This window comes from Brassica oleracea, chromosome C3 (assembly GCF_000695525.1).
Source record: "Brassica oleracea var. oleracea cultivar TO1000 chromosome C3, BOL, whole genome shotgun sequence".
Lineage (NCBI taxonomy): Eukaryota > Viridiplantae > Streptophyta > Magnoliopsida > Brassicales > Brassicaceae > Brassica > Brassica oleracea.
Window position 1 is genome coordinate 27,248,441 of NC_027750.1, and position 19,380 is coordinate 27,267,820.

The 19,380-nt window shown below is 36.0% G+C and overlaps 2 protein-coding genes across 3 annotated transcripts; one reads left to right on the plus strand and one right to left on the minus strand.

The window, feature by feature from the left end:
• The first annotated feature begins 4,658 nt into the window (after positions 1-4,658).
• Positions 4,659-7,270, plus strand: LOC106334911 (probable GTP diphosphokinase CRSH, chloroplastic). Its single transcript, XM_013773298.1, has 3 exons — positions 4,659-5,080; positions 5,707-6,918; positions 7,014-7,270. The coding sequence occupies exons 1-3, from the start codon at positions 4,697-4,699 to the stop codon at positions 7,158-7,160; spliced, it is 1,743 nt and encodes a 580-aa protein (XP_013628752.1). The 5' UTR covers positions 4,659-4,696; the 3' UTR covers positions 7,161-7,270.
• Positions 7,271-7,608: 338 nt separating this feature from the next.
• LOC106334912 (CBL-interacting serine/threonine-protein kinase 1-like) lies at positions 7,609-11,645 on the minus strand. Of its 2 annotated transcripts, none has more exons than XM_013773299.1 (12): positions 11,270-11,645; positions 11,072-11,134; positions 9,878-9,949; positions 9,676-9,783; positions 9,514-9,594; positions 9,007-9,186; positions 8,705-8,926; positions 8,525-8,629; positions 8,316-8,432; positions 8,162-8,224; positions 7,987-8,061; positions 7,609-7,900 (listed from the first exon to the last, which is right to left on the minus strand). In XM_013773299.1, exons 1-12 carry the CDS (start codon positions 11,453-11,455, stop codon positions 7,838-7,840), a joined length of 1,335 nt encoding a protein of 444 aa, XP_013628753.1. In that variant the 5' UTR covers positions 11,456-11,645; the 3' UTR covers positions 7,609-7,837. The 2 variants fall into 2 exon arrangements, with proteins under 2 accessions (XP_013628753.1, XP_013628754.1); XM_013773300.1 differs by having other exon boundaries at positions 9,878-9,979; positions 11,270-11,583.
• Between the last annotated feature and the right edge of the window lie 7,735 nt (positions 11,646-19,380).

The following is a 19,380-nucleotide window of genomic DNA, read 5'->3' on the forward strand; positions in this document are numbered from 1 at the left end:
CCGGGACGCCGGTTTGAGAAACTGGAGAGGCAGAGAGAAACATTTTCTAGAAGATGAAGATTGGATTCATCAAAGATGAGAATCATATATATAGGGTTTACAAAGGGGCTACAAATCAGGAACATTTATGATAAAGCGATTTAAGATGGGGACATGAAGAGTTCACCGGTGAAAAAATAGATTACGAACACACACGGCGCAACTCTGTAACTCAGACTTGTTTGAGACAATGATGAAAAGAACCTGAATTCATGTTAAACGACAACAGTTTACAATATAGGAAAACCATAATTGTTGCAAACTTGAGTTTTTTTCATATAACGTGATGAATCCCATTAAAAAATGAAACCCATAATACACTTGTAGGTCCGATCCTCAGAGGAAGCCGAAGAAACAAGGGCTTCCGACCTTCATAAATATATATTAGGTTCGGCCATCAATGTACAAAGTATCAGTTAGTTTAGTGGTATAAATGTTGGTGTTTATATCTCAATAACCCGGGTTCGAGCCATGAGCTTGATATTTTTTCACACTTTTTAAAAGTGGGGTCATCGAAATGCTGACGTGGCGCGCTGAGGAGTGAACAAAAAATCAACTATTATAATATAGATTTTTTGTGTTTGAGTATAAACTTTTCGGAGCATGTTTATTGTAGGTCTCTTAAGTTGAGTTTCTTATCGTAATATAAGATACGTCTTTTAATATAAGAGACATCTCTTAGTTTTTTTAGTTAAAATCTAAGAGACCATATCTTATATCTTATATTATGCTAACAGACCTAACCTAAGAGACCTGTAATAAACATGTTTTCATAGACAAGAACAACTCAAAATCATGCAACGACTAAGAAAGCTTCAAACCCTCTTTTGCTCTTTGAAAAGCTATTGACATTGGGCAACCTGTAGTTTAGGGCTGCACTTTTATTAGTACTAAGCTCTATAAACTGTTATCGTATGTGGAATTCACGTTCTAGTATTATCTTAGAAAATGATCCAAGTTGCTAATATACTGCACTCTCCTGTGCGGCAACTAGCGGCGAATCAAATGCTAAGATACTTCTACCGTTCTACACATAAAAAATATGCTCAAAGAACAATAATTTATGTATTTATTTATTTATCTTTGATGTTAAAAATAATGAAAAGTCTTGTTAACCTTTGATGAATTCAATTTTCCTAAATCCATACTTACTCATTTCTCATTCACTTCTCTTTCTTCTTGCATTTTTTTCTTCAATAATTTTCTTTATTTTTCTTCTTTTATATATCGTCTCTTCTCATCTTTTTTTTTTAATTCTCTTTTTATTCTTTTGTTTCCTTCTCTTCCCTTATAAATTCACTTTGATTCGCCATTTTCTTCCTTCGAATTGCAGATATTATTATTTTCCTTATTTTAACATTATTAGGGTTCACTTTTTGTATTTCTTCTTCTTAGTTTTTTTTAATCAATTTCTTCATTAATTTTTATTTTTTTTTCCGTTCTATATATTCCCATCTACAGATCTGTACAGTTACAATAACATATGGAAAATGAAGTAAAAATACAATCCAAAATATAATTTTACCAAGCTGTAGGATCTTTTTTTTTGAGCAACTACCAAGTTGTATGATCAACGAATATAACTTGGTATAATTGTATAAATTAGTATGACTAGGTTATAGTTTTACCAAGAGAAAACAATTAAATAATTATTGGACTTCGTATAACTGAACTTTTATTTTTATTAATTCTACTTCAAAACTTAAAATTATATAAAAAAAAATCATATCTGAAGTTTAAAATTTTTATTTCGAAATATAAAACCAAAAATTCTCTTAATTTGTTAAGAGTATGCCAGATTAATTTTCCATTAAGAACACTAGTTCCTTTTGATCTTGTTTTTATCTGTTCAAGACCACCCCCTAGATGTTTAGGCTTCGAATGGTGATGAATCGCCCCGAACCGCACCGCTGCTAATATTAACAAAAATTTCTACATATACATATGTACCCTGTTCGAAACTACGCTAGGCGTGAGTCGGGCGCTCGGTTGGCGCCTAGCGAGTTAACGAAAAATCGGAGATTAATCGGGGAGTATTCGGGGCCTAGTTTAATTTATTTTTTATTTAATTTAATATTTTTATTTAAATATATATGGTTAAAATGATAAAAATATGATAATATTGTAATATTTTATATAATTATTAAAATTTATATTACTACTTATTTCTAATAAAATTAATTGTATATTTATTTGATACAATACAAATATTTAAACTCAAGAAACGTGAGACCTATGTTGTTTTATTTAAATCATTCATAATATATTTATAAAAGCTGATGAAATGTTACACATCATCCAAATCTAAAAGGTCCAGCAATAAATCTTGGACAGTAAATAACGATAAAGAAGAAAAATATAAAAGGTTAATAAGAAAGTCCCACATCGACAACAATGGAAAAGCTGATACCTCATGTACTCTATAAATAGAGGCACTTTGTCCACATTTAGCTTGCAAGGTGGGCTTTTATTTATTTATTAAAAAACGGTAACTTGCCAAAGTAATAAAAAAATTGCCTATTTGGCGCTTAAAAATCGGCGTAGAGACGATTTTTTACTCTAGGCGGCCGATTACATGGTTGGCCGAGTAGGTGCTCCGATTTGGGCTAAATCGCCACAGAACATTCACGCTGAGCGTCTAGCCGGCCGATTATGCGGCTAGACGCCCGCGTTTTTGAACAGGGCATATGTATCTATATGTTTTGTTACTATTACAACCACACCGCAGTTGTTCCGCACGTCACCATTCGCATATTGGATGATCAAATGACGATGACGATATGTTTTCTTAAGGGTTTAGAATTGTTTCTAAAAGGTTCATAATTGTTTCTGGAGGATTCAGAATTGTTTTTAATGATTCAAAAAAATAAAATTTAACCATAATTTTTAATTTATTTCAAAAAGCATCCTTTTTCCACACCAAAAATTAGCTAAATTCCAAAACAAATTCTGCCAATTTGATATGATATTTCAGTGAGGAAAAAAAAACAGGAACATTGACATGGGGTTATTTCCTCTTATTTGCAAGAGAGATTTTACATTTTATTGTTTGTTTCTTTGTTTGTTTTAACAAGATTTTGGAGGATCAAGACTTGTGAAGCCGTTTTAAAATTTTATAAGTGATATGTCGCCCAACTAGTGACGACGAAACAATGCAAAATCCGTTTTGTTTGTCCTTTTTTTTAAAAAAAAACTGAAAGACGGGTATATTTTTTGTTTTACAATTTTTATAGAAATTTAATTTCATATTTGTGTTTTTATTTATAATTATATTTATATGTTTATTTGTAATTCTATTTAGTAAATAAATGGGTTTTGTAAATTTTGAACCAATGTAAATAAAAATCACGTTACCTTTGAAAGCGCGGCATTAATTTTTGACGATAACCTTTTTTGTTTAAAAAAATTATGAATATTTCTATGCATTGGTTGATTTAATTTATAACAAAGTCTCACCTTTTGATGCGTATATGATTTTACTTATACATGAAAAGTATGTATTTTAGAAATTTTCTATGTATAGAAATATTCCTCATTTTGAAATTATTAATTCTGATATACTTAAATTATCTTTCTTTTTTATGTTTAGAATATATTGATTAAAATACTAAATATATTGATTAGATATTATTTGGAGTAATGTAAATGAAACAAATATATTGAAAAAAAACAAAAATCTTAAGATTAATATTTGATGTATTAGGCATACTAGATATCTTTATATATTAGTTTAGTATAATAAAAGAATTTGTTAGTATATTTGTTTATATATCCAAATTTATTTATTTTTGTTGTATTGAAGATTTCATATTGTAATTTTAGAACTTAAAATATTAATCAAAACCTGTTCTAATGACTTTTGTTATTTAGATCTCATTTTCAAAATTCTCACAAAACGAATAGTTAACTACTTATAATATTGCAGTTCTAATAATAATCTATAAAAATTTAACCCCTCTGTAAAAAATACATAATACGAAATCTCTCAAGTGTCCACAATGTCTGATATAGTTTGTTTTTAATAGTGTTGATATTTGATATAGTACGTGAATTAATGGTAGAAGTCAACCTATTATAATTTTTTGCTCTGATATACTTCATCCGTTTCTTAAAGATACATATTTTATAGAAAAAAATTTATTTCTAAATGATTCATTTTTTACATTTTCAACGCATGTTTTATTAATTAATTGTAAACTTTAAAAATCTTAATTGCATTAATTGATTTTTTATTAACTTTAAATTGTGGAAAAAAATAAACACAAAAAATTATGTAAATTTAATGTATTTTATTAAAATGCGTAAAAAATATAAAATATGGGTTTTTTTAGGAATGCTCCTTTTAACGTAGGGTCATTGGGTTAGTTTACAAAAAAAAAAAAGAATATACATTAGTGGATTACCGTTATATTATTTGCTTACAATTAATATGGATGTTCACTTATATAAAGAGAATAATAAGTGACTTTTTTTAATTAAAAAAACTGAATAGTTAGACATAATATTTATTTATCTTATTATTAATAGAATAGATAAAATATGTGGACGACAACACAAAATCCTACGTGGCTTATCCATAACTGCAAATTAAATAAAGGTAATGGTAGATTATAAATTCAAATAATTATTTTCTTCTTTTTTCACAAAATGTACTTGAATGTCTGCGATTCGTCCATCTCCGATTCCAATCCCGAGATGCAGATCCCAGACGGTGTACCTTCGCCTTCACTCGATCCACTTTATTCATCAACGCCGACGTCGACGGTGGAATCCGAGGTCCGAAGCGGAGGACACCGCGGTTGAATCGACAGCTCGGTCTCCGGAGGCAGCGGGAGGGAAAATGGTGGTGGAGCTAGTCGGAGCTTTCAATGAAGTGACGGAGAGGATGAATTCGGTTTGGTTGTCTACGTCTTCGTCTAGGTTGCTCTTTAAGGCTCTGAAGCTCTCGATCCCGATCTTGCAGTCTCTCCCTCTCGCCTCTGATGGTCGCTCTCCCCTATCCAAGGCTCTTTCCCTTTCTATCCTCCTCGCTGATCTCCAGGTTCCCCTCTCCTTGGATTTAGGATTGGGTATTCGGATAATTGGGTCGGGTTTTTGGGTTCAATCTCATTACCCTCACTCGGATCTTATAGTATTTATGTTCGGTCCAGTTTGGTTAATAATATTTCAGGTTTCAAACAAATTTTATTACTACTTAATATCTATTTTGGATCCGAAATTGAGTTCGGTTAATGATATTCCTGAGTAGAATATTTTGCAATTGAATCAAAATAAACATGTAACTAAATATTTGAATTAGTTATTTAAGCTTCACAATTCAAATCTTCTTACATTTATTGGGTTTGGTCTTTTATGGTTGTTTATGATTTTCGGGTATCCATTCGGGTCGGGTCGGGTCTACCCAAAATTCCACTTTAGAAGATTCGTTCGGTTATTTTTATATATTGAATCGGGTGCGGATTTAGGTTTTTGGGTATGGTTTCGAGACGAATCTCGGATTCAGTTACAAATGCTCGGACATAGTTTTATGTTCGGATGCTTAGGTTCTGTTATTGCTTCTGTGGCAAGAATTGGAGGTCAATTTGTTAGGAAACATAGAATGTGTTACTCATCAGAATACATCTCTGTTCACTAATACTTTGAGTTACTATCCTACTATAATGTCAGATGGATGCTGAAGTTATCTCAGCGAGCATATTGAGTGAAGCCGTGGAGGCCAATGCGATATCCATACACGAAGTCAGAGACCAGATCGGTACAGGAACTGCTCATCTGCTTCACGAGATCTTCCGCGTCAAAAACATCCCTTTCAAAGTCGATGTCCTGGACGACGAAACAGCTGCTTCCCTTAGAAAATTCTACCTCACCTACTACGACATCAGAGCTGTGATCATGGACCTCGTTTCGAAGCTCGATGAGATGAGGCATTTAGACCACTTGCCGAGGTATCGCCAGCAGATTCTCTCCCTCCAAGTGTTGAAGATCTACTCTCCTCTGGCTCATGCAGTGGGAGCTAATCACCTCTCGCTTGAGCTTGAGGACATCTCTTTCCGTTACCTTTTCCCGTGCTCGTACCTCTACTTAGACTCTTGGTTAAGAGGCCATGAAAACGGGTCTAAACCGTTGATAGACGTGTACAAAGAGCAGCTTCTTTGCTCTTTGAAAGGTGATTTGGTTTTGTCTGGAATGGTAGATGATGTATACGTGAAAGGGAGGTATAAAAGCCGGTACAGCATGATGAAGAAGCTTCTTAGAGATGGGCGTAAACCGGAGGAAGTGAACGACGTTCTCGGTCTCCGTGTCATACTGATGCCTAACGATGATGAAGTCGGCGAAAAGGCTTGTTACAGGACGAGCGAGATTGTTCGGTCTATATGGAAAGAGATCCCACGTAGAACGAAAGACTACATCGCTAAGCCGAAAGCGAATGGGTATAGGAGTTTGCATATGGCGGTTGATGTTAGCGATAGTGATCAGACGAGGCCTTTGATGGAGATTCAGATACGGACAGTGGATATGGATGGGTCTGCTAACGCTGGAACAGCGTCGCATTCTTTGTACAAAGGCGGTTTAACGGATCCAAAAGAGGCGAAGCGGCTTAAGGCGATTATGATGGCAGCAGCGGATTTAGCAGCTATTCGTCTTAAGGATCTCTCGTGTAATAAACAGCAAAGTCTGAAGAGGACAACGAACCAGAGAGACAGAGTGTTTTGTCTTTTGGATAAAAACGGCGACGGGATGATCAGCATAGAGGAATTAATGGAAGTGATGGAGGAGCTTGGAGCTCCGGGTGAGGATGCAGAGGAGATGATGCAGCTTCTTGACTCTAACAGTGATGGATCTCTTAGCTCAGACGAGTTCGATACGTTTCAGAAACAAGTCGGTGTTCAGTTTTTTTGTTCTCATCGCATAATCTTATACTTCTGTTTTTGTCTGTAATAATTAATGATTGATGTGGTTTGTGTGTGTTTCAGGTGGAGTTTATGCGTAAATGGGAAGATAGAGATAACGAGTATAAGAGTATTTTAGATGAGAAGCTTCATGATCTCCCACATCAAGATGCGACCGGTTTGATTCAGTTATACAACAAAGAGCTTGAGGATCGGCTCTCTAGCCATTGAATACCAAACCATTTTGTCGACAATGTGTATGATTTATCAATATATTTAACGTAAATCTTTTATATTTGTTTGTCAGAAGTTTCATGTGTTATTCCCAATGGTGATTTAAATGTTGCGTTCCAGTAAATGGTCACTTTCATTAGGTGATCTTGAGAAAAAACCGGGAAGGTGGAGCTGGTTAACGATGTTGGATCAGTTGAAGACTTGTTGATATTAACCAGTCTTGGTTTAACAGTCGGTTCAATGAAGATTCTTGTTAAACACGGAACCAAGTCGTTAAGAGTTTATCTTTGCATTACACTCAAATTTCAACTAAACCAAAATAAAACCAGTTTGTAATAAATTGACTAATTGTTCTCAAGGACATAAGACCAACCAAAACGTGAGACGTACTATGATACTAGCATACATGTATATTAACACGTGATTTTGTAATGTGCATCCCAAATGGAAATGAATTTTATATAGTGCATACATATTTACAAACTTATATACATGTATATTAACAGGTGATTTTCCGCTAACTTTTTCTATATACTAAGGCAAACTTTTGGCACCAATTGTATAAACTGAACTCTTTGTATATTTTTATAAATGAAAAAAAAGTTATAAACAATCGATGATGTAACCAACCATAAACAATTCGACTATTTATCTTCAGCCGAAAACACCAACACCTATGTTACTAGTCCTTGTTCCGGCGAGGAAGTGCCGACGTCTTTTAATAGTCTCTCGCACAACTGCACCAACACACAAAACTAAAGTTAAGTTTTGTCTTTGATATCTCTTAATATTTCAAGTTTGCATATTACAAAACTGAACATACCTGTCTATACAAACATGAATCTCCATAAGATTTTCTTAGCTCAACCACGTTCAGTGACGGCTTTATCTCGAAAACCTGTTTTTACATATGATTGTATCTTTTGATTAGTTCACCTTGATCACTAAATTGACTAAAATAGTTTATATATAATTATTTAATATTTTCATCAATATACCTCAGCTGTTACTAATAAACCAACTTGCCCTTTGTGGTTTGTTTCTTCTTGTTTTACTTTTAACTGAAAAATACAGTTTAAAGATTTAAAAACTCAACAATACCAACATTCCAAAGTAGCAAAGAAAGAGGAAGAGCATGTTGTGAAGACTCACCTTGGCATGTTTCTTTTGTACACTGAATCCCATTTCTGTAACTGCGGTTTCAATTTTCTCCAGTAAATATCTTGCTGAGCTATTTGAAGTGAATCTTATTCTCCTCTCTGATACATCCTGAGAATTGGATAGTATAGTTTTACTTTTATTATACATTGTAAAAAGAAGAGGACAAATCTTTGAAACAGAGTTTAAAACCATCTCTTCACCTCTTGTTCAAAGAAACCAGACAGGTCAAGAAAGGAAGACATTCCGATTAACTGAAACGCATTAATGATAGTTGGTGAATCACTGCCCTTCCCTTCTTCAGATCCCTACACCATTCATAAAAGTAAGCACACATTTGTACTTGAATCACATGCAAAAAGAGCGAAGTGACAGATTCTTACGAGTTCTTGGACTGAGAAAGAATCATCATCTGTGTCAACTTCTTCTTCTTCGTCATCATCATCATCTGGAACCGAAGGAGTGTAGTCTTGCTTGAACCATTCACTGGCTTTAATACCTGTGACTGTGATCCTCGTGGCTGGATTTGGATCGAGCATTCTCTTGACCATGGTTCTTGCACCTGGTGATAACCATCTTGGTATCGGTGGGTCTCCTTTGCATATCTGTAACAAAGAAACCAAATATTTTATCAAGACTGTGTGTTTAATTAATGATATCGAAGAGAAGAGGCGGTTTGGTTTACCTTCTGGTAAAGAACTGCAAGGTTTCTATCGTCAAAAGGGAGACATCCGGTTAAAATCACATAGAGGATTACACCACACGACCATATATCAGATGCTGCACCATCATAGCCTCTGTTGGCTAAAACCTCAGGGGCAACGTAGTTAGGACTTCCACAAGTTGTATGTAGCAATCCATCATCCTAAAAATGCCAAATCACAACATTAGTGGGAACATCGATTCAACTCAACATTTCGGTTATTTCTCAAAAAAAAAACTATACATTTATTTATTTATTTTTAATGTCTAGAGGTTCTGAGGCCGAAAATACGTACGTAGACGAGATCCAAACCATTTTAAATTAACTCTAATTAGGAGAACAAACATCTCCCAGCGGAAATTAAACTCATGACCCTTATTTTACCAAGTAATCCAAAAGTTATAGCTATTAGTTCAATTCTTCATTGGTCAACGTTTCTCTTTCTGGTTATGTTAATCATGTGTATTTAAGATTGATATTTCCAAGTACCCTAAAATGCTGAGGCAGAGCACTGAGGCCAAAGTCAGTGATCTTGATATGTCCATTTGCATCAAGAAGAACGTTCTCTAGCTGCAATATAGAGAAAGTTGGAGACATGAGTAAAATATTTTCATTATTAATATTTTTTTGTAAGACGTGAGGAGCACGGACCTTAAGATCCCTGTGGAAAACACCTTTGCTGTGACAGTAGCTGATTCCATCGATGAGCTGCTGAAACATTTTTCTTCCTTCGGTTTCTGATAGCTTTCCTTTAGAAACCTGAGAGAGAGAGATATCATCAGTGTGAGTTTGGCTTCGAGATATACTTAAAGAATTACAGTTTTTGCTTGCAAAGAAGCTAATGGAGTCTTACAATTCTGTCGAATAATTCTCCTCCCATAACACATTCCATGACCATATAAATCTTTGTTTTGCTAGCCAAGACCTGTGTCATGAGTTAATGACCATAAGGAAGCTGTCCATTTAAAACAAAAAAAAGGAATTTGAATTTTGAGACAAGATGTTTGAATATTCAAAAATCTGGTCCTAATTAAAAAAAAATGAATAAAATTCTAGAAATATAATCTCAATCATATCCAAAAGATCTTCCCTAATAAACCCTTAGGTGTCAAAAACGTGCTAGAACACATAAAAATAATAGGTTAACCACTGCACGACATAGTCGCGACCTCAAACGTGGACTACGTGTATCCATTCTGTGAAATCCATAATTGGTTGCTTGACTATAAAGTCAAAGATTGATCCGTGTTACAAGGCAAAGAAGATAATTTAGAAGTCAACAATAAACGTCTACCACTTTTATAACCCAAATGTACAGCAACACCCAAATAATAATAATAATAATGCATAAAAATTCGATATCATAAGAAGAATTAAGTAACGTATGCATAATTTTATGAAAGTAGGTTCATATGATAAAAAAATTATAAAGGTGCTAAGATTAGGCAACTATTATGATCATTCATCAACGCCATATCCTGTAACTTTCACGACATAAATTGGGACCCCACCTTGAATTGAAAAGGTTCATATTGTTTTCAGAGTTACCGGCTAAGAGTAAGCCACCGTTACGATAATAATGGAATGAATAGTTAAGAAAATAATGGCTAACTAGTAACGTGAAAAACAAGCTAAAGGAACATGCTTTTGGTACGAAACTGATTACCTATTTTAAAAAGCGATTAAACCGAATGAGTTGTAAGATATTCCTAAAGTAAACAACAAGTGTCACAGAATTTGATGTCTAATCCTCTTCAGTAAGTTCTAATCTGTTTGAGAAGATAAGATAAGATAAACTAGACTAAAAATAGTGAATAATGAATATGCACAAGATCTAATCCGAATAACAACAACGAAATAGATCAAATTTTTTATTCAGAAATTATTGTTTCACGTTCTGTCATACTCAGGTACTAAATAACAACAGAGCAGAAGAACCTACACCGCAAGCAAACAAACGAAGAGAATCTAGATTGCTGTACTAATCACATAATCAAAATAATCATTCCATAATAAAAGTAATAATGAAGAATAGTGGGATACGCACCTCATGTAATCTAACAATGTTGGGATGTTTAACCATTTTCAGCGTCCGTATCTCTCTTTTTATCTGCACGATTAACGAGATCTTTTAAATAACTAATTCCAACAATTTTTTCCGGCGATCTTTCCGCCTGTAAACACGAAGAAGTTACCGGAAAAAAAAACTAATTTTTAATAAAAACGAAAATGTAATATGAAAAACCTGCAAGGAGAAGTTGAGATGGGAGATACGAGACTTGTCGATGATCTTAACGGCGAACGGTTGACCGGAGACGGTGTCTTTAGCGAATTTGACTTTACCGAAATTACCCTCGCCGAGCGTCCTCCCGAGCTCGTATTTCCCCAGTCGCATTTCTTTCCTCACCTCCTCTTCATGCTTTCTCACCATCCAATCACTATTTAGAAAATCTTTGAAATGACAGAACCGTTTCGATAGATTAAGATACTTATGGATGTGGCTTTAGCTGTGTAGCTATGTCTGAAGGAGATATCTCTATATGTAAGTAAATTGGAAACAGACAGAAGATTGGGAGGAGGAGGAAGAAGAAGAAGAGAATGAAGAGAGGACGCCACTTCTCATCGTTTCCTCTCTTCCTTTTATATTCCCTTTTTTATTTTATTTCTGTATTTTCCTTCATTACTTAACTAATATTTTAATGCTTTTTGTTCTGTTTATTTTATTGTTAAACAGATTGTTATTGGATAACAGTGACCACATTGGTCTTTTCCTTTTTTTGTCAAAACCATATTTATCAGAATAATAATTTTTGTAAATGATACGCAAGAAAAATCTTACTAATAAAAGAAGTAAAACATTTTCCAAGGATAATAACACCTCTAAATATGTTAAGAACTTTTGAGGGAAAATAATATTTTTTGTCAACTTGAAACACCTTAAGTTGAATTTAACTACATATAAAGTATATACATTAGTTTTTTTAGTTTTTGCTGGAGCCTAAACAATATTGGTTGCTTGATGTCAAAAAGAAAACAAATTTCGGTTGTAGACTTCTTTAGTATTTTTTTATTTGCGAGATAGGGGCGTTTAATTAAATTATAAAAGCATGTTTAACTATATAATTTAGATACAAATTTATATGTGAACATACATACCATGAGCAACAAGGAAATGGTTATTTTAAAATCTCTTGTGCATTTTTGTCAACTCGCAATTAAATCTCGTCGTGTGATTCTTCCGGAATGAGATTAGATTATTGATCAGAGAGGTTACAACGTGGTGATAAATGTTATTATTTACCCAGGACCTCGTAGTCCAGTGGTATCCTCCTTGGGAAGGGGAGGTGACCGGTTCGACTCGCGGAGAGAAGGAGACGTGTCCAGAACCCGTAAAAAGGTACAGACAAAGGCTGGCGCCGGGCCTAGGTGGTGGGCCGCAAAGTCAACACTATGAGAAACTTTCTTTTCAAAAAAAAAAAAAAAAAACTATGAGAAACTTTACCATGGCTAATTAATCTTTCTGCTTAGTTTGTGAATTATAAACATATAAAAGTTAATAATTTCTACAGAATTATTTTAATTTGATAAATGTTAGAGAGAAAAAACTACCCGTTAACGGAACCCCTCAATTCTTTTAGAAATGAATGGCTCTTAGTTTGTATTTCTCAAATCGTCATTTTTCTTTGGTGATGAAAAAGTCATATATGTTAATGTGTCACATGTTCCTCGAGGTATATTTCCCTATGATTTCTATATAAAAAGAAGTTGCCGTTATTAAATAATGTAGCTGAGATCAACAATGCATCTAGAAGGAGGAAACTAAACAAATACTAAAAGTTAATAGTCTCAGAACGTGTCGAAATGGCCGGTGATAACACTGCTGCCGGCTGCGGCCAGTGCTGCTCATTGTCCGGTTATATTTTATTTTCCTAATATACTGATTAATGAATATGTATGAATCCGTGGTTAATACTTGACTTTCCAACTTATACCATGGTTTTCTATTGTTCCATTTTTGTGTGTGTTTGCAAGTTAATGTTATTGAACAGTACAAAACCTAATCTAAACTAATTAAATAGATGTTGACCAATATTTTCTGGAAACATAGATTTAAACTGTGGGCCTTAATGTACAAACCGATCCAAGACTATTGTGCCCATGATATGAGCTAAGCCCATATGGACTAAGTCCAAATAGAGACGGCGTCGTTATGTCAGTTACAAGCTATATCTTCAGCTCGTTTAGCTCTGTGAGAGTTGTTCCGTTGAAGTCGAAGCAGAGTAGAAAAGATCGTCTTCTCCGGTGAAGTCTCTCTCGACGGTTGAAGATACAGAGGTTGTTCTTCAAAGACGCATCATCGAGCGTTCTTCATTGCGAGATCTAGTCGCATCCTGAAACAACAAGATTCAAGGTTATAGTTTGATAGAATCTTGTATAAGCTTGTAACTCTCACTTGATCATCGAACAGAAGATAAGTTCGGTGATCTCAAGCTCAGTGGATTAGGGAGCAAGAGCCTCCTCCCAGATGTAGCGCAAGCAAACTGGGCAAACAAACTTCTCTGTGCAATTTACTTTCATCGCTAAGTCAAACGATCGATAACTCATCCGTAATCAATTGAGAAGTATGCGAGTTCAATCCGTAACAAGTGGTATCAGAGCGCAAGGTTAAAGCTATTACTCGTGATACTTATCAAGATTCAAGGTTCTCTCAACAAGTCAAGACTCCGGATCTACGAGGAAGAAAGATCAGCATAAGGTTCGAAACTTATCTGATTCTTTGAAGTGTAGAAGTTGTAGCTTGACTCTTGAAGTGGTTGTTGGTGTATGTGTTTGTTCCGGATCTGATCAATCTGCAACATGAGTATGGAACCAACAAAAGGCCGGTTCGAAGTCGAGAAGTTTGATGGATCTGGTGATTTTGGTATATGGAAGCACAAAATGTTGTGTGCTCTTGAGATTCTGGATCTAGATTGTGTACTAGAGGAAGTTAAAGAAGGCGATGGAGAGAAGATTGAGCCAAGCACTAAGGCTAAAGTTGATCCTAAGAAAGCAATGAAGGACAAGAGGGTTCGAAGCTTGATTCAAATGAGTCTGAGTGATCAGATCATAAGGAAAGTTATGAAGGAGACCTCAGCTCTTGGGATATGGAAGGCGCTGGAAAGAGATTATCAAACTAAATCTCTTCCAAATAGGATCTACCTAAAGCAGAGATTCGCAAGCTACAGGATGGATGAGCAAAAGTCAATTGAGCAGAATCTGGACGGGTTCTTGAAGCTGGTAAATGACCTAGAGAGTTTAGAAATTAAGATTTCTGACGAAGACCAGGCTATTCAGATTCTTACTGGTTTACCTCCTAAGTATGAACCATTGGTTCACACCTTGAAGTATGGGAGTGGTAAGGACACTCTTACGGTCAGTGATGTTGTCTCTGCAACATACTCGAAGGAGACTGAGCTAAGAGAGAAAGGTGTCTTAGGTAAGTCCAAATCTGATGCAGAAGGACTGTATGTAGGAGATCGGGGAAGATCAGATAGGATAAGTAATTTTTCACTAGGAAGGTCGAGGTCTAAAGGTAAAGACTACGCAAAGTCTAAGTCCAGCAAGAGTAATAAAGGCTGTTTCATTTGTGGCAAAGAAGACCATTGGAAAAGAGAGTGTCCAGATAAGGGAAAGAGCAAAGGTTCAAACTCGAGCTCTGTGAACGTTGCATCAGCAAAAGTTATAAAAAGGGAACCTCTAATACTCACTGCGAGTGTTCAAGATACCAGAGATGAATGGGTTTTGGACTCTGGGGCAAGCTTTCATATTACTCCAAACAAGGAGGTTTTGTTTGATCTTAAGGAAGCAAGTGGAGGAAAGGTGTTGATGGGGAATAACACGTTCAGTGAAATAGAAGGAGTTGGGAAGGTTCGTATAAAAACGAGAGATGACTCGATTGTGATTCTCACTGATGTGAAGTTTATGCCTACAATGGGCAAAAACTTGATATCATTTGGTTGTTTGGAGAAAGCTGGCTGCACTTATGAGGGAGGAGGATACAGAGTAAAGTTCCTCAAAAATTGGAAATGAAGTTATAACTGGAAAGTATGCAGATGGTTTGTATTACTTGGAAGGAACAGTGCTAAAAGGAGAGAGTCACTCAGCAGTTTCAACAGTCAATGTGACCAGAAAGTGGCACTCTATATTGGGGCATTTAAGTCAGAAAGGGCTTGACTTGCTTGTCAAGGAAGGATATCTAGAATCTAAGGACATTGATACGTTAGAGTTCTGCGAAGATTGTGTATTGGGAAAGGCTCAAAAACAGAGTTTTAAGAAAGGTAAACACACGTCAAAGGGAACTCTGGATTACGTACACTCGGATCTCTGGGGAGCTCCTACGGTGGTTCCAAGTTTGGCAGAGAAACAATACTTCATTACCTTTATTGACGACTATTCAAGGAAAGTTTGGATCTACTTTCAAAGGACTAAAGATGACGAGATTTATATGGATCAACCTGAAGGATATGTTACTAAAGGAAAGGAAGATTTGATTTGTGTGTTAAAGAAGTCTTTGTATGGTCTTAAGCAGTCACCAAGGCAGTGGAATAAAAGATTTGATGGGTTCATGAAGGAACATGGATTCAGAAGCAGTCCTTATGATCAGTGTGTTTACATCAGTGGAGTAGAAATGTCTTCAAGAGTCTACCTACTGCTATACGTTGATGATATGCTGGTGGTTTCTAAAGATATGGAAGTGATTAGGGAATTGAAAGCAAGATTGAGTAGTGAGTTCGAGATGAAGGATCTTGGAGCTGCTACGAGAATTTTAGGAATGTATATAGTCAGAGATAGAAAAGCTGGTACTCTAAAGCTGTCTCAGGGAAAATACCTTGAACAGGTACACTCAACCTTCAATATGACAGATTGCAAAGCTGTAACAACTCCTATGGGTTCTCAGTTCAGATTGAAGAGTTTAGAAGAAGATGAAACAGAAAAAGAGAAAAAATTCATGGTCGATGTTCCTTATGCAAGCGCTGTTGGCAGCTTGATGTATGCTATGGTAGGAACACGTCCTGATATAGCTCATGCTGTTGGAGTTGTTAGCAGATTTATGGGAAATCCAGGAAGGGAGCACTGGGAAGCCGTGAAATGGATTTTGAGATACGTGAAAGGAACTACTGACTACGGGTTGTGGTTCACTAAGGGTACAGAGTTCAAGGTGGAGGGTTACTGCGATGCAGAATTTGCATCTGATCGAGATAGAAGTAGGTCAGTTACATGGTATTTGTTTCAAGTAGGTGGCAACACTATCAGTTGGAGATCTGGTCTCCAACCTATTGTGGCCTTATCAACTACTGAATCAGAATACATGTCGTTGACAGAAGGAGCTAAAGAAGCGTTGTGGCTTAAGGGAGTGTGTGAAGACCTAAACTATGATCAAGGAGCAGTAAAGATAAATTGCGATTCACAATCAGCAATATTTCTAGCTAAGAACGGCGGATATCATGAAAGAACAAAACACATTCACAGGAAATTCAATTTCATCAGAGATGTTATTGGAGATGGAAGTGTATCAGTTGTGAAGGTTCACACTAGCCTAAATCTAGCTGATATCCTAACGAAGAGCGTACCTGGGAAGACATTAGAGAAGGCTCTGGTGTCGGTCAAGGTCCGCAGGTGAAGCAAACATCTTTGTGGTTGCCGCTGAGGAGTTGTTGATTCGTTATCTCGCAGCAAAGACCAGAAAAATTTGGGTTAATCAAGGAAGTTTGAGTTAATCTACGAAAATGAATCAGGAAAAGAAAGAGGGAGATTCTTTTACCTTGACTATGAGGATTGGAGGTAGAAGATGGTTGAAAAAAAAGGAAATCAAACGAGTGTTAGATAAATCTCGTTATGAGAAGATCTGAGTAAATTTTGGCTAATTCGGGTGTTACCTGAGTTATGTCTACAGATTGATCAGATCAGAAGTCTTCGGCATCTGGAAAGGTCAGAGAGGTCAGAAGCAGGAACAGTGATAGTTTGAGTCGAGGACGTAGGGTTAGTCGGCTCAGCAATCTCTAAAACTAAGGTTGAAATCAAGAGAGGATAAGGCTACTTTCAGGGTGGAGTGATCCCAAAGTTTGGTTCGGAGGTTGAGGTGATCGAAGAGTTAGAGAGAAGACAGAGCTTCTGTAGAAGAGAGAGGTGAAGACGTTTCGGCAGAGCTTTGCTAGGGTTTCGAGCAGCTGTCTGAAAGAGAGTTGTGTCGGTTTATACAAGGTGGAGATTTGTGGGCCTTAATGTACAAATCGATCCAAGACTATTGGGCCGATGATTTGAGCTAAGCCCATCTGGACTAAGTCCAAATAGAGACGGCGTCGTTCTGTTAGTTACAAGCTATATCTTCAGCTCGTTTAGGTCTGTGAGGGTTGTTCTGTTGAAGTCGAAGCAGAGTAGAAAAGATCATCTTCTCCGGTGAAGTCTCTCTCGACGGTTGAAGATACAGAGGGTGTTCTTCAGAGACGCATCATCGAGCGTTCTTCATTGCGAGATCCAGTCGCATCCTGAAACAACAAGATTCAAGGTTATAGTTTGATAGAATCTTGTATAAGCTTGGAACTCTCACTTGATCATCGAACAGAAGATAAGTTCGGTGATCTCAAGCTTAGTGGATTAGGGAGCAAGAGCCTCCTCTCAGATGTAGCGCAAGCGAACTGGGCAAACAAATTTCTCTGTGCAATTTACTTTCATCGCTAAGTCAAACGATCGATAACTCATCTGTAATCAATCGAGAAGTATGCGAGTTCAATCTGTAACATAAACCATTAATTAAGGATCATTGACCATTGATAAAAGTATTTGATTCGACGTAGTATGATTCTACATTTTAGCTTCCTGTCTCTAGTCTTTTCGCTGGAATAATTACATTAGGTTTTCTATTGTCCCTATTATATATACTGATAAGGTGCCAAGTTTTGAACCCAATCAGAGCCAAGGATTCATAACACAACACAAGTTTTTTAAGCTACTTTTACTCATAAATTCATAGAAGAGAGTACAAAAAGCAAATTGCTGTGGATTCACCCACGAACTTACAACTTAAGAAATGAAAATAATAGAGAAACTGTTTCCTTGAGACCAAATAATTTATACTTCCTACTATATCCAAAAGAATAACTGAACGTACCGTTCGATTTTCTCTCTCTCTCTCGACAAGTTCCTTCATTCCTCCGCGTAATCCCCAGTTCTCACTTCTCATCATATACGAGGCCACTTACTCTGTTACATATTAACTATAAATGCTAATCTAAAACTGAACACGACCATATTCTACTCAACAACTATATACTGTTAACAATATTTACACCTTTAAACACTTGGAAAAAAAATTACACCTTTAAACCTTTGAGTTAAGAGATTAAGTATGTTTATCCAAGAAAAAAATTAATCATATTAAAACTTAGATTTTGGAATGCTTTTACGTTTGTTTTAGTTCTATAACAATTAGAATTCTATACCGACATTCAAGCTAATCTCCGCAATCTTAGAATTTTTTATCATTAGAAGCGTCTAAGTTCCAATTGATACTGTTATAAACCAAATGATGATCGACCATGGACCATCCCGTACTGCAGGCCCAATCCGGGACATGCTAAAGACAACCAGAGACTATGTGTTTATCTAGTATATATTCCATGTATATCTGTAACATAGTGTTTATCCTTATCCTTATCTTGTTAGGATAAACATGACCTTATGACGGTCTAATACCTTGTATATATATGGACCTTCTGGTCGACAGTAATGATAACAGAAGTATTTCCCCAACACTTCATTTACAACACGTTATCAGCACGACGTTGCTCTCATAAACCCTAACCCTAAAAACCAGAAATAAATCCGAGCAGTAAAAACCCTAATTCCCGACAAACTTCAAACAGCTCTATCCCTCAACTCCGGTGGATCCAGACGACGAGCCAGATACCAAATTAAAGCTCTTGACGAGACGAAGCCAACGCCGCTAACCCCGCATCAATCGGAGTTCGGACGCGCCCCCACGCTCAGCTACAATACAGGCGGAAAATTTGTTCCAGAAACCAAAATCTCTCTCAACCATATACCAGTCTCCTATTCCAACAAGCAGCAACAAAAACAATAATTCCGAGCAATCCATCAGCTAACCAGGAAGATCTCTAACTGATAGACCGATCAACCCATCAAAAGTTTTCAGGTATCATCGAAAACTCATCTAAAACCCATAAAGTATTAAATACCCCCATCCGCAGCCATGTAGCTATATTTAGCAACATGTCTCTGCAAATAAAATAAAACCAGAAACCATAAACTCTTTAAAATCTCGAACCTGAACTTGTTTTGAACCTGTTCTTAATCTGA

What these genes read in the sequence shown, in the direction of transcription:
- LOC106334912 (XM_013773299.1), bottom strand. Translation starts at nt 11,455, where the DNA reads ATGGTGAGAAAGCATGAAGAGGAGGTGAGGAAAGAAATGCGACTGGGG. An exon ending in ACATTGTTAGATTACATGAG is followed by an intron (nt 9,950 to 11,071) that starts GTGCGTATCCCA and finishes CTCATGACACAG; the next exon opens with GTCTTGGCTAGCAAAACAAA. An exon ending in CTTTCTCAGTCCAAGAACTC is followed by an intron (nt 8,630 to 8,704) that starts GTAAGAATCTGT and finishes TGAATGGTGTAG; the next exon opens with GGATCTGAAGAAGGGAAGGG.
- LOC106334911 (XM_013773298.1), top strand. Translation starts at nt 4,697, where the DNA reads ATGTCTGCGATTCGTCCATCTCCGATTCCAATCCCGAGATGCAGATCC. An exon ending in TCCTCCTCGCTGATCTCCAG is followed by an intron (nt 5,081 to 5,706) that starts GTTCCCCTCTCC and finishes CTATAATGTCAG; the next exon opens with ATGGATGCTGAAGTTATCTC. An exon ending in TCGATACGTTTCAGAAACAA is followed by an intron (nt 6,919 to 7,013) that starts GTCGGTGTTCAG and finishes TGTGTGTTTCAG; the next exon opens with GTGGAGTTTATGCGTAAATG.